The sequence below is a fragment of the Phacochoerus africanus genome, chromosome 11 (genome assembly GCF_016906955.1).
Source record: "Phacochoerus africanus isolate WHEZ1 chromosome 11, ROS_Pafr_v1, whole genome shotgun sequence".
NCBI lineage: Eukaryota > Metazoa > Chordata > Mammalia > Artiodactyla > Suidae > Phacochoerus > Phacochoerus africanus.
In genome coordinates this window covers 10,566,384-10,580,031 of record NC_062554.1, presented here as the reverse complement: position 1 = coordinate 10,580,031, position 13,648 = coordinate 10,566,384, and the positions used below count along the sequence as shown (strand labels likewise).

General features: G+C 60.0%; 1 protein-coding gene across 1 annotated transcript; it reads right to left on the bottom strand.

Moving 5' to 3' along the window:
- Positions 1–470: 470 nt before the first annotated feature.
- On the bottom strand, positions 471–13,318 carry TSKU (tsukushi, small leucine rich proteoglycan). The gene is made up of 2 exons (XM_047753018.1): positions 13,252–13,318; positions 471–2,830 (listed from the first exon to the last, which is right to left on the bottom strand). Exon 2 carries the CDS (start codon positions 2,820–2,822, stop codon positions 1,749–1,751), a length of 1,074 nt encoding a protein of 357 aa, XP_047608974.1. The 5' UTR covers positions 2,823–2,830; positions 13,252–13,318; the 3' UTR covers positions 471–1,748.
- Positions 13,319–13,648: the final 330 nt, after the last annotated feature.

The following is a 13,648-nucleotide window of genomic DNA, read 5'->3' as shown; positions in this document are numbered from 1 at the left end:
GAGGGACAGCCTGAGCCAAAGCAGAGGCATAGGAGGGCCTGCCAAGTGTGTGGAGTTGGGCGGCAGGGAGACAGGGAGGTGGGGAGTGCAGGCTGCAGTGACAGGTGCAGCCCGCCCCCCCCCCTCCCCGCCCCAGGAACCTCCTCCCTCATGGCCCCTCACCCCCCTCAGCCTGGGAGCTTTCTGGGCCTTGCAAAGAAGCTTGTCCTAATTCATCCTTGTGGCCCCAGGGCCCCGTCTAGGGAATGTGGGTGGATGCTGGTCAAAGGACAGCAAGAGGGACTCTTGACAGTGTTTATGCAACCAAGGGCCAGATGTTGGGTGGGGCCGGTGGGGGAGGACAGAGCTCTCGTTGTCCTGTGGGTGTCTATGTGGGACCAGCCCCCTGATGACCCCACGGCCACACATGGCTGGCTTCCAGCCAACGCCGCTCCTCTTCCCAACACCCCCAGGACACAAGACCACAAACGTGAACAAACGCAATGCTTTTCATCTTTTACAAAGGACACGTTTCCATTCCCTGCCAGCAGGGGCCTGGACGGGGGTGGGGTGGCTGAAAGTGACAGTCCATTATAAAAGGCAACAACTTTTATAAAACCCATACTAAGGAAAGAGCCCAGAGCTGAGAAGCTGAGATGCCCGCTGGTGGCGGAGCAAAAACATGGAGCAGGAGGCTACCCTGCTTCCTCCGCTGTTTTCTCAGTAGGATGAGATGGGCTGCTGGGGATCCGGCCGGGGCAGGGGTGGGGGGGTGAATCCAGGAGGCCCCTCGGAGCTCAGGGCCTGGCGGGGCTCCAGGGCTGCGTCTGCTCCTTGGGGGACTGCCTGGAGGCGGTACCTCAGGGGCCAATGGGTGCATTTCTGTTCTTGGTGCTGGGGGACCCCACCCCAGTGGGAAACTGGCAGGGCTGGGACTGGCATACCTAAAGCTTCCAGAGGCTCTGAGGTAAAGTGACTTGACGTAGCCTGTGCCACAGAGCTGGCTACTAGGCCCCGAGTCCCACTCCGCAGCCCTGGCCTGTCCTCCTGGGGCTGGCAGGGACAGGGCACCTATGGCAGGATGCGGATCCTGGAAGCAAGGGGGGGGGGGCGCCTAGAAAGAGGAGCGGGAGGGCATGAGCTAGAGCAGAGAGCAAAGGGGCCCTGCTGGAGGCAGGGCACTGGGTCCAGTCATGCCTCTGCCACCACGGGACCTCAGATGAGCATGTGTCCTTCTCTAGGCCTCCGTTTCCCCACCTGCCACATGAGGAGGCAGATTTGATTTTTTTTTTTTTTCCAGTCCTTTCCATAACTGAAGTTCCACCCAGAGTTCCAGGGGAAGAAAAAAGGATGAAGTGGGCCTTACGCCCAGAGCAAAGAGAGGGCTCTGTCCTAAAAGAAACCCGGGCCCCAGTGGCTGGGCCTGACCTCTTGCCCCCGAGCACTACGTGCCTCCCACCCTCCTGTCACAGGTCAGGCTGGTCCAGGGCCCAGGGAAGGCACTTTGGGGAAAAGTGGGGAAGGACAGCAGGGGACTGCTGTCTGGTTTGGCATCAAAGACCCTCGGCTGATGGTCTGGGGAGCAACAGAGACAAAGGGACCAGACTTAGCTCCCGGGCGGGTCCCAGGTCCAAAGCCTCACTTTCAATGATGCTGCCACATAGGCCTGCAGAGTCCCCGTGGGCATTGGCACATTAAAATATAAGTTACCCCGGACCTGAGGAAGCCCAGGGTGCAGTCCGTGACACGGCCCCAGGCCCCACCGTTTGTCACAAGATATCCGGGCCCCCAGGAGCCGGCTCCCCGGTGTCTATGCAGTGCAGGGCCACCTTGGGGGTGGAGCCGGGCTGCCGGGGGTAGGTGCCCTCCCGCACCAGGCGCCGGCACCACACGCCCTGACCCACGCTGACGCTCTGCAGTGCTGGCAGGTGGAGGAGCAGCTTCTCGGGCAGGGGCACCAGGGCCGTGCCCGACAGGTCCAGCTCCTGCAGGGAGTCCAGGCCCGAAAACACCTCGGCTCCGGCCCACGTGAGCTTGGGGTTGCCTGACAAGTCCAGGACCTGCAGGCCCCGCAGCTCCCGGAAGCCGTGGGGCGCCAGCTGGGGGAGCCCCTGCAGGCCGCCCAGCGACAGGTGCGTGAGGCCCGCCAGCCCTGCGAAGGCCCCGGGGCCGATGGCCGCCAGCGGGTTCCCGTCCAGGCTCAGGTAGCGCAGGGGCAAGTCCCGGAGGTCGGGCACGGCGCGGAGGCGGTTCCAGGCCAGGTTCAGGCTCTGGATGGTGGGTGCGGGCAGGCTGGCGTGTGCAGGGTGGGGCGCCAGGCGCTGGAGGAGGTTGTGCGAGAGGTCCACGTGCAGCGCCCTGCCCTGGCTGTGCGTGGCGAAGGCGGACACCGAGAGCTCTCGGAGCCGGTTGTGGCTCAGGTTCACGTCGCTCAGGGGCGAGCTGGTGAAGCTCTGGGCCGGCAGGGCGGCCAGGCCATTGTGGCTGAGGTCCAGCGACTCCAGGTAGCGGAGGCGGGAGAAGGCAGTGGGCGAGAGGCTGGTGAGCAGGTTGTGGCTGAGATCCAGGCCGGCCAGCGTGGTATAGCCCGGCCCCGCCAGCACCGACTCGTTCACCGTCTCCAGCCGGTTGGAGGACAGGTCCAGGTGGGCCGTGTCCAGAGGGATGGGCACGGGCACGATGTGGGGGCCCAGGCCGCTGCAATCCACCCGCGTCAGGCTGAAGCTGTCAAAGAGGCCGAAGGTCTCCACCTCGCACTGGCACCCCGGGAAGCAGGGCCGCGTGGCCTGGGCCCCGCTGGCGGCCAGCAAGAGCAGCAGGGGTGGCAGCAGGGGCCACGGCATGGTGGGGGCTGGAAAGAGAGCCACAGGTGAGGGCTGGCAGCAGGGACCCCTTCCAGATGGTTCTCACCCCCGCCGTCAGACACCAGCCCGTGTGGCGCAGCTGAAAGTGACCACCAGCCCCTCGGGGCCCCACGACGCTTTCCCTAAATACGCCTCATATAACTCCTTGGCCCACTCCTCTCTGGCCTCGGTCTACCCGTCTGTATGGTAAAGGGGGTTAGGCCAGATGGCTAGACTTTAAACTGGAAGCAGAGGAACCCTTTCTTTCTCTTGCTTTTTAGGGCCGCCCTCACTGTATTTGGAAGTTCCCAGACTAGGGGTCAAATCCGAGCTACAGCTGCCAGCCTCCACCACAGCCACAGCCACAGCCACACCAGATTGGAGCTACGCCTACGACCTCCACCACTGCTCACGGCAACACCAGATCCTTAACCTGCTGAGTGAGGCCAGGGATAGAACCCGCATCCTCATGGATACTATTCGGATTTGTTTCTGCTGCGCCCCAACAGGAACTCCCAGGAGAACCCTTTCTTAAATAAGATCAGCAGGTGAAAGAAAGCAGGCCTGTTCTGAAGTGAGCGTGGAGGCCTGGAGCCTCCTGGGCCCATTCACCATCCTGTTCTGGTTAAGGCACCCAGCTGGAAGGCACCAGATGGGTCTGGCTCTCCCTGGGCCCTAGGCCCCAACATGGAGGGGTCACAGCTTCGGGGTTCCATTCACCTCTGTTGAACACGTGCTACGTGCGGGATGCTATGCTGCCTGCCCCCTGCAGGTCTCACATAACCCTGCCAACCCCCCAACTGCAAGGCAAGGCTTTCCGTCACCATTTCACGGAGAGGGAACTGAGGCTTAGAGACCCAGAGGTCCGGAGAGTCCTGCACGGCCACATCTAAGTGGGCGTGGAGCCTGATGGCGTACAGAGGAAGCGTGGCTCCCTGTTGTGGTCTGGCAGCGTCTGAGCCATGCCTGACACCTGCACTCCAGGTTCCCAGACCGAGGCCTTTCCCCCTGCAAGGGGGGCCTGCAATGACTGTCCCCACCTCAGTCCTTCTGTAAGTAACAGGGGCGTACACCGTCCCGGGGCCCCTCATCTGGCCTGGCCTCCAGAGGCAGGATCCTTTATTCCACCTAGGGACCCTGTGTCTAGACATCTGGAGGGACTCAGGACACCTGGGCCAAGCGCCTTCCCATCTGCCCTGCCCCGCGCCCCGGCTGTCAGTGACAGGACACCTCTCGGGCCCTTCCTAAACCAGGCAGGCAGCTGGCTGGTTCCCCCCATTATACAGATGAAGAAATAGAGGCTCAGAGAGGAACAGGGAAAAAAGCAGGGCGGGATCAGAACCCAGGCCCGCTCAGTTCTAATTCCTCTAGTTTTATCTGCTGCCTCCCACAGGACTGGCAGGACAGACGGGGTCAGAGGGGCTCTTCCCACCGACACACACTATGACGCGAGCCACTGTCCCTTCCCTGGCTTCAGTTCCCCTCCCTGGGCAATTACAATGGCAGCTGCCATGGATGCCAGGCACTCCACGTCCGGTGTCACATTCAGTCCTCATACCCACGCACACCTGTAGCTCCTGGGACGTGGTGCTTGCAGGAGGTTGAGAGAGAAGGTTGCATGGGGAAAGCCTCTAACTGCTCAGACGGCAGCTACCTGCTCTTACCGCACAACGCACAGCGGCCGCCAAGCCTGGGAGCTGCAGGCACCAAGCCTCACTCCAGCAGCTTCTTCAGCTGGCGGGGCCCTGCTCCGAACCCCTGCCCTCCTGCCCCGCCTTATCCCCTCCCAAGCCTCCCCTGGGGCCTTCAGGGAGGGGACCTGCCCCCGTGTGGGGAGCCAGGAGCAGGATCTAGAGTTACCTGCCCTCCATGAAACTTTAAAGGGGTGGCCACTTGATCTCACTCCAGCTCTGTGCAGAGGCAGGGAGAAGGGGGGGCTCTCCTGCCCCCGCCCCCCTATGGGGGCCTCTCCTCTCCCGCCCCTTGCTTTTGTAGAGTCCAAGCTGAGGATTAAAGCCAGCCCAGGTGCATCCTGGGCATGGGCCCAACTGAGGCAGGACAGAGTGTTCCAATGTCTGGAACCAAAGGGAAAATATTAAGTTGCTTCACACCCGCTTTGTTCCCGGGGTGAGCGCCTCACCGCTGGGCTCATGACCAGGCAGGGCCTCGCCTTCCCTGCTAAGCCCATCTACTCACACCCACCCTCCCTGGGCTTTAAACAAACACCAAACCGCACACCAAGAGGCCCCGAGATTACCCTCTGGTTCCCAAAGGTGATTATACAATATGCCTCTTAAGTGTCAAATGGCCCCTCAGGCACCCCTGCTTATGTAACTCGGCCCGAGCTCCTCCTCCCTCTAGAGAGGGGGCCTCTCCTGGCCTCCACTTTGTCCTTTGTTTTTTTTTTTTGTTTTTTTGGTCTTTTTTCCTTTTTCTAGGGCTGCTTCCCGGGGCATATGGAGCTTCCCAGGCTAGGGGTCTAACCGGAGCTGTTGCCGCCAGCCTACACCACAGCCACAGCAACACAGGATCCAAGAGGCATCTGCGATCTACACCACAGCTCACGGCAAAGCTGGATCCTTAACCCACTGAGCAAGGCCAGGGATTGAACCCGCAACCTCATGGTTCCTAGTCGGATTCGTTCAACCACTGTGCCATGATGGGAACTCCCGCTTTGTCCTTTGTATCACAAGGCAGTAATTCCTTGCCGAGACGCAAAGCTTACTGCAGCGCGGTGCACACTGTGGAGAGCGGTACACACGTGCTAGGTGGTCATCGCCGGGCCACTGTGGCTATGGAGGTGACAGCTGACAAAGGGGGGACAGGAACGCATGCGGAGACCGTCCTGGGCAGCTGTGCTCCCCAGACAAGGTCCTCGCCCAGCCCAGCGGACACCTCTCCCCGGGCCCCTGCTCGGTGCCAGGCCTGGACATTGAGGAGAAAGGGCTGACAGCGACAGAGCCAGTTGTCACGACATGCCGGACACATGTTCCCTCATGTCCGCCTCGGTCACTCCCGGAGGTCAGCAGCCTCACGTCCACGCTAGAGCGGAGGCAAGTTAGCGTGGACAAAGGAAGGTGGCAGAGCCCAGAGGCCAGGCGTTTGTAACTTTGTCACTGGTTTGGTTGAAGCGGAACCTGTACGTCTGCGCGCTGCTGAGAAAAGAAGAGCCAAGCGTCCAGACACCTAGCGCCGCGCTCGGCTGCACTGACTGCGGGACGGGCAATGGCTCTGGGCCCTTCTGAGGTCACAGGGGAACGGGGGCCTCTCCGGACCCCTCCAGGCTGTGGGGAGAAGAGGAGAAATCTGAGTGGCCTCACCACTTTGGACCCAGCAAGTGTGGGCTGGTGACCTGTGAGGCTCGGCGCCACTGATCTGCTCAGAGGCGACATTCCCTTTGGGGTGACATACGGAGGGGCGCCTTCGTGTGAGTGTCTCAGAGATGCCGGGGTCTGCCTGGCGCTGCTACTCCAAGCCTCTGAGCGAAAGGCCCAGGAGCCAAGGGAAGGGCAGCACTTTCCCAGGAAGAAATGGAAGGAAGAAAAAGAAAACTCCTGTTGGGGGCACAGCCCTGGAGAGTCGCCAAAAGAAGCTGCCAGGGGCACAGAGCAGGGCCTGCAATCCCTCACTTTAGCAGTAAGGAACCTGTGGCCCAAAGAGTGCGCAGGGACGTGTCTGTGGATCCTCCTGCAGGCAGTGGCAGCCGATGCTCTGGCTTTGACCTCCTGACTCCAGGCCCTGGGCTTCCCAGCCCTGCTACTCCAGATGCCTGTGGAGCCTCCCAGAAGCCCTATGGAGCCAATAAAAATGCTCAGAAGGGAGCTCCCTCTGTGGTGCAACGGGATTGGTGGCCTCTTGGGAACTTTGAGATGTGGGTTCCATCCCTGGCCCAGCATAGCCGGTTTAAGGATCCAGGGTCACCGCAGCTGTGGCTTAGGTCAAGACTGCGGGAGCTCCATAGGCCATGGGGTGGCCAAAAATGAAACCAAAAAAATGCCCGGAGGATCTGCAACCCCATGGCTGATGCCATAGCATGTGGGATCATCAGGATAAATGTACTGCTTAGGAAAACTCCAACTACGCATTAAACACACAACCTAAATCCTAATTTTAGAACGTCTAGAAGAAAATATGTCATCCCATTAGTGCCAGAACTTCACGTGATTTAAACATCTTTTTTTTTTTTTTGGTCTTTTTGCCATTTCTAGGGCCGTTCTCGCGGCATATGGAGGTTCCCAGGCTAGGGGTCGAATTGGAGCTGTGGCCACTGGCCTACGCCAGAGCCACAGCAACGTAGGATCCGAGCCGCGTCTGCAACCTCCACCACAGCTCACGGCAACACCAGATCCTTAATCCACTGAGCAAGGCCAGGGATCAAACCCGCAACCTCATGGTTACTAGTCGGATTCGTGAACCACTGCGCCACGACGGGAACTCCATGATTTAAACACCTTAATCTCCTTTTCCTTCCTGATTTCCTTTCCTACAGTATTTATATAAAAAACACTGAGAGTTCCCACTGTAGCACACGGGACCAGCGGCACCTCTGCAGTGCCAGGACGCAGGTTCAAGCCTGAGCCTGGCACAGTGGGTTAAGGATCCAGTGTTGCCGGATCTGATCCCTGGCCCAGGAACTTACATATGCCACAGGGAGGCCAAAGGAGAAACAAACACACACACAAAACCACTCCAAAAGAAGCACACTGAGTAACAAAGGCTCCTAATAGCACTGCTTCATGGCCATCAGCACGTTCTCTGACTTTGGCTGGCTAGTCCCTGAGCCTCAGTCTCCTCAGCTGGAAAAGAGACAGCACAGCCAGCTCACGGGCCTGTGGTGAAGATGAAACAAAGGGGTGAAAGTCGGACTGCCTGTCGTGGAGCAGCAGCAACGAACCTGCCTAGCATCCGTGAGGTTGCAGGCTCGATCCCTGACCTTGCTCGGTGGGTTAAGGACCCGGTGTTGCCATGAGCTGTGGCGTAGGTCAAAGATGTGGCTTGGATCTGGTATTGCTGTGGCCGTGGTGTAGGCCAGCGGGTTACCCCTAGCCTGGGAACCTCCATATGCAGCGGGTATGGCCCTAAAAAGACAAAAAAAACCCCAAAAAACCACAAAGTGGTAGATGTAAGCCCAGGGCAGGATCCTGGCTCAGGGAGGGGTGCAGTGGGGCTCCCCTGCTTTCCTCCACACACACAGAGCGGGTGGGGTGGGGTGGGGCGAGCGGGAGGGCCTGGCCTCATCTCTCTTCCTCCAGCACACGTATACCAAACGTGACAAGGCTCCTACCAGCGCCCTCCTGGAAAGCGGCTCTGCCCTGGGAAGCCACACTGTTTCTCAACAGGGCTTCTGGGGCTGGAAAGGGCTGAGTCACAGGAGTTCCTCTTGACAAAAAACACCAGCCTCAGCCCCCTGAGAGGCGAGGCCTTCACAGAGAGCCAGAAGACCCAGGACACCAATGCCCACGTCACTCTACCTCTCGGGGCCAGTTCCTTCAGCTATGAATCCGATGGTCCCATCGGCCTCAGAGAGGGTGGCTGTGGAGATCAGACTCCTACAGAGAAGATGAATATTCCTATAGACAAAGGAGGCCCCCAAGGAGTGGCAGCCACATAATGGAAAAACGGTGCCTTTTCATTCTACCTATACCCGTATCCACTGCAGACATAACTAATCAACCACAGCACTAAATTGCTATCAAATGCAAGGCAGTGTGCCAGGCCTTGGGAGGTGCATGTCATTGTCAGGGTGGGGGATCCCAGGGCCCCTGTCCTCATGGGGCTTACAGACCAGCAATGGGGACAGGAGACCAACTCATAACAAGATCACTAGCCCCTGCCTGGGTCCCAGGAGATCAGGACTCTAGCCCCAGCTCTGCTCCTGTGTGACCTTCACACTTTTTTCCTTGGAGCCTCAGTTTTCTTATCTGTGTAGTATCAACTCTGCCTCTCTCCTTCTGGGACCCTGTAAGGTACCTTCGGGAGAAAGGGAAGGCAGACAGGCACCATGGATGGCCAAGGGAGGACCTCTGGCCCAAGACACACTGCTCACTTTCCAACCTGCAGACAGAAGATAGCCACTGATCGGCCAGGTTACAGAACACAAGGGCAGGCAGGTCCCGTCGTAGCTCAGCGGAAATGAATCTGGCCTGGCTCAGTGGGTTAAGGATCTGGTGTTGCGGTGAGCTGTGGTCGAGGTCGCAACAAGGCTCGGATCTGGCCTTGCTGTGACTGTGGCTGTGGCTAGAAGCTGCAGCTCCGATTCGACCCCTAGCCTGGGAACTTCCATACACCAAGAGTGCAGCCCCAAAAAGCAAAAAAAAAAAAGAACACAGGGGCAGCAGGACAAGGCCTTAGTAACTGTACCCACCTACCCTTGGTTTAGGGGACACAGCATAAGATTCCCTGGGCAGGGGCCATGAATTATTCCTTGCGGGCCCCCTGTGACTCTAGGGAAAGTTTGTTGCTGGCCTGGGAGGCCAAAAAAGTCAGTGGTGTGGTCTGAAGAGGTCCCCACTGCAACACCCCACACTCTGCAAGAGGAACCTCCGCGACAGCTTTGGCTGCATCTCCCCGCTTGTCAGAAAGCTCCTGGCCTCTCCTTTACCTGCAGAAGTTGAATTCTCCCTGCCTTCCCCCCCTCCTCTGGCTAAATTCCTCATCTTGATTTGAATTAACACACGGTGGCCTCCAAACACCTCTCAGCCTCTGCTCACACTTCTCCGAGCTCAGAAAATTCCAGGGCCGGGGAGCTGCGAGGCCCCTCGGAGACCACGGGCAGCTGAGGCCCAGGGACAGGCGGTGATGGAAAGAGTCGCCAGAGCAGGACCCAGGCCTGGGTTTTGATGCACTGCACTACTGCCAGGACCCCCACACCCCCCACGCTGCCCTGCCCTCCTCCAGCGGCACAAAACCCGCTCTGTGCCCTCAGGTTCCCGGGCACCTGGGCCCCGCGCCCCTGCCTTCCTCACTTCCAGGGCCTCCCCCACGGCACGGTCCACCCACCCAGTACATTCTGGGGCCGCGATCCCACCTTCTTCACCTGTTCACCCCCTTCCCCCGCCTGGGGCCCGGGGCCAGAGCCAGGCCTGGCGGGCGGCAAACACCAGGGATGAATGAAGAGCCCGGCCCCAAGAGTCAGCTGCGGGACTGGGGCCCAGCTGCGAGTCTAGTCCGCACCTCCGAGCCTCGGGCCCGTCTCTGTGGCCTCCAGAGGGATGACAACGCAGGGCTGGGGACAGCATGAAGGGACAGCGCGTGAAACATTCGGCTCCACAACTGCCACACGCTGATGCCGAAGGCACAGTTGGCAGGGAGCGTGACGATTTATGAAGCTTCCTGCAGGCCGTGACCGTGTCATTCTCCGCTCTGTGCCTCACCACCCGACTTCCCAAAGGGGTCTGTGACTGCCCGTGCTAACATCCTCTGGTCCCTGGGCTGGTGTCTGCAGGCAGGGCCTCCAACCCCCTCCCCTTCTGAGATCTCTCCAGGGTGAGGGGCTCCAGCTTGGGTCCTCCTGGCCCCAGCAGCCTGCCTGGGGCGCCGCACCCCAGCATCTCTGGCCCCTAGCTTCCTCAGCTCATCGCCACAACTTCAAGAGGGAGCCCCTGGCACAGGGACAGGGACGAGGCGGGCAGGGGGCCGACATGCACCTGAGATGGGCTTTGTCTCAGCGGCTGCGGGAAGCTGAGCTGCCTCCCACCCTGCTTAGGCTCATGGAGAGCTCACTCAAGCGGATGCCAGCAAAATCCCCAGGTGGAAATTCCATGAGCAGCCTGGCCCCCAACCGCTTAGTTGGTTCTGGAGACAGAGATGCAAGGCCAAAGGAAGGCAGGGCCAAACTCCCAGAGCCTTGAAGGCTGGCTCTCCCAACAGAAGCCCTGAAGCCGCACATCTGTGCAAACACCAGCTCGCCACGCGCTTCTCCAGCGGCATCTGGCTTCTGCCGCACCACGACCCCTGACCTTGCGGATTACTGTCCCTGTTTTGCAGACAAGGAAACGGACATTACTCAGCCGAGCAGGAGAGGAACCGGGTCTCAAACTTCGAAGGCTGAGCTCCAAACCCAATGCTCCTGACGTCGCTGTGCCTCCATGTACAAATGAGCATGCGTGGATCACATACAACTGCTCTGTCTTCCTGTGGGCAGGGATAGGCTTAGACTCACTTTCACGTCCTTGGAGCTGAGCGCTGAGCCTGGCACAGAGCAGGTACTGTATGCAGACATGGCAGAATTTAGAATACTACCACCTCGCCCAAGACACCTCTGCAATGCCTCCTCAACTCTCATCTGTTCAGTCACCCGGTACAAGCAGCAGGTGAGATGAATATCTATTTAACAGCTGTGGAAAGAGACCCAGAGAGGTTCAGCGATCTGTCCAGAGTCACACAGCCAGTGAGGACAGGGGCTGGACTCAGGATCCAGAGTTCTGACACCCAGTGCCTGGCCTCCTCCCTGCCATCACCCCAGGTGCAGGGGGAGCCTGGGGGGCCAGCAACCTTCCCTGAGGAGAACAATCTACAGGGCAATGGACAGGGCTGTCGGTGCTGTCTTCTCCTTTCTAAAGCTTTGCAAGTTCCCTTTGGTCTGAGGCACGTGTGGCCGCCTGGCAGGCAGTACGGGGCAGAGGAAGTGGGTTGCGTAGTCAGACACGGCACCTGCGGCCCCCAGAGCCTCCTGCCAGGGGGCCCGGGTGGGCCCTCTCTCCTCTACCTCCCTCATTCTCAGTCTCCTTATTCCTCCCATGAGGGTAGCAATCCCTGTCTCACCAATCTCTTGTGCATTTAAATAGGAAAATGAATTACCTGTGCTAAGAAAGTGAAGCGAGCTTGTAGTCGGTATGACACTGTGCAGACATGTGCAGGATGCCCCTGACACTGCAAGGTCGAGCCAGCATCTACTCTGGTCCGAAACCTGATTTCACCACCGGGCAAAGCCCTAAGTATCCTGCAAGCCCGGGCCAACGGGGACCCTCTCCAAGCGGAGGGAAGCTTTCTGTTCAAGACACTTCACTCATCTGGCTTATCCCCTTGACGTGACCAGGCCTCACGCAGGTGAGGAGCTGGACGTCAGATCTGGAGATGGCCACACACCACGAAGTGTGTTGTACCTTGACGGGGGGGGGGGGGGGGGGGGGGGGGGGGGGGGGGGCGGGGGGGGGGCGGCCCAAGGGGAGGCTGCCCTTTTACTGGATGAGGGGCAGGTTGGCCTGCAAGGTCGGGGAGGGAGGCAAAGGAAGCAAAGAACTCAGTGAAAATCTCCTTCTGACTCTAAGAGGCTGCAGCACTCAGCCCCCAGCTTGGTCTCCCAGGCTCCAGCACCACCCACAAGCCAGAAGAAGGTTTCCTAGAATTACCAACTCCACCCTGTTCGGCCTGTTTAAAAAACCCTCCAACAGCTCTCCACTGCTCAGAGCCAAGCTCCTTCCTGGGCCGCAGGGGCTCCCTGCTTCATCTCTACCTAACTTCCAAGCCATCGCCCCTCTCCCCCTTCCAAAGAGCAAATTAAGTGCCTGGGAATTGGTCAAGTAGGACTGGAGCTGTTAAATATCTCAGTGTTTCCAGGCTCCAGGATCTCAAGCAGTCAGCCAGACAGGAAGGGAGGAGAGAGGCTGTCCACACCTCCCTTCTCAGGAGGGAAACTGAGGCCCAGGGAGGGAAAGCGCCCGCGGCCGCCTCCTTCTGAAGCGAGTGGCCTGTGCCCATGCTTTACGTCTCCAGGGACAGGCACAGTTTTAGGTTAAAGACTAGGGCAGGGGCGGGGCGGGGAGGGAAGGTGTTAGGGTTATCTTTGCCACCCAGGATCAAAAGCCCAGCAGGCTGCCACCGCCTGGGCCCTCCCTCTCGGGTCAGACCTGAGCTGGGCAAGTCTGGACTTATCTGCAGGGTAGAGCAGGGAGGGAGGAAGGATCAGAAGTTCCTGAGTCACCTCCTTGCCCAGGCCAAGTGTGGGCGGGTTCTGCTCTCAAGGCGTCTCTGGCGGTGGGGCTTATCCCCAACACAGCCCCGAGGAGTTCGCACTCCCATCCATCACAGGGTTACTGCGGCTCAGAAAGGCGAGCAGCTAGCCCAGGGCCCTAACTGAGGAGCAGTGGACGTCCCATTTTAAACTAGGGTGTGCAAGCCTCCAACGCCCCGCAGCCCAGCTGGAGATCCCGGGAAGCCGGTGCCCCGGGGAGCTGGTGCCCCGGGCAGCCATGGCCTTTTCACCCTCTGGATCGAAGACCGGACCCCCCCACCCCAGGGGCGGGAGGCAAACCGAGAACGGATCTCAAAGCGGAGGCGGGGGGCCCCGAGCTGGCCTCTCCGCCAAGCAGACACGTCTCTCTCGATCACATACACTTTCTCCAAGAAGCGTGGGGCGGCCAACGCCGGCTGCCCGCTCCTCTCCTCTCTTCAGCCCCGGGTCGGGTCGGGGCCAGGACCGGCTGCTTACCTCTCTCCTCCCAGCTGCGGTGTCCGGCACGCTCTGCTCACCCTTCTCGGGTCAGTCCCCAGGCACTGCTGATGCCCTCACCCACCAATCCCATCCCACCCCGTCGTGGCTCTCAGGGCCCCTGGAGTTGAATGAGGGGAGGGCTGCCAGCGCCCCTCGCCCGGGCTGCAGGGGGAGGAGGATGGGGGGCCGTTGCTGAGGAACCGGGAGAAAAGTTTGAAGCCAAGTCGGGGCCCCGGGTGGACAGCAGGGGAGCGAGGGCTTGGGGCGGTGTCTGGCTCTCTGCGCACACACACTCCACGGACACCCAATCCAGACACGTCGACAGGCGCAGACCACGTACGCGGACACGGCGATGCTCCCACCAACACCGACAACCAAACCGGGCCCACGAAAC

Excerpts from the sequence above, each read along its gene's own strand:
- TSKU (XM_047753018.1), bottom strand. The coding sequence starts at position 2,822 with ATGCCGTGGCCCCTGCTGCCACCCCTGCTGCTCTTGCTGGCCGCCAGC.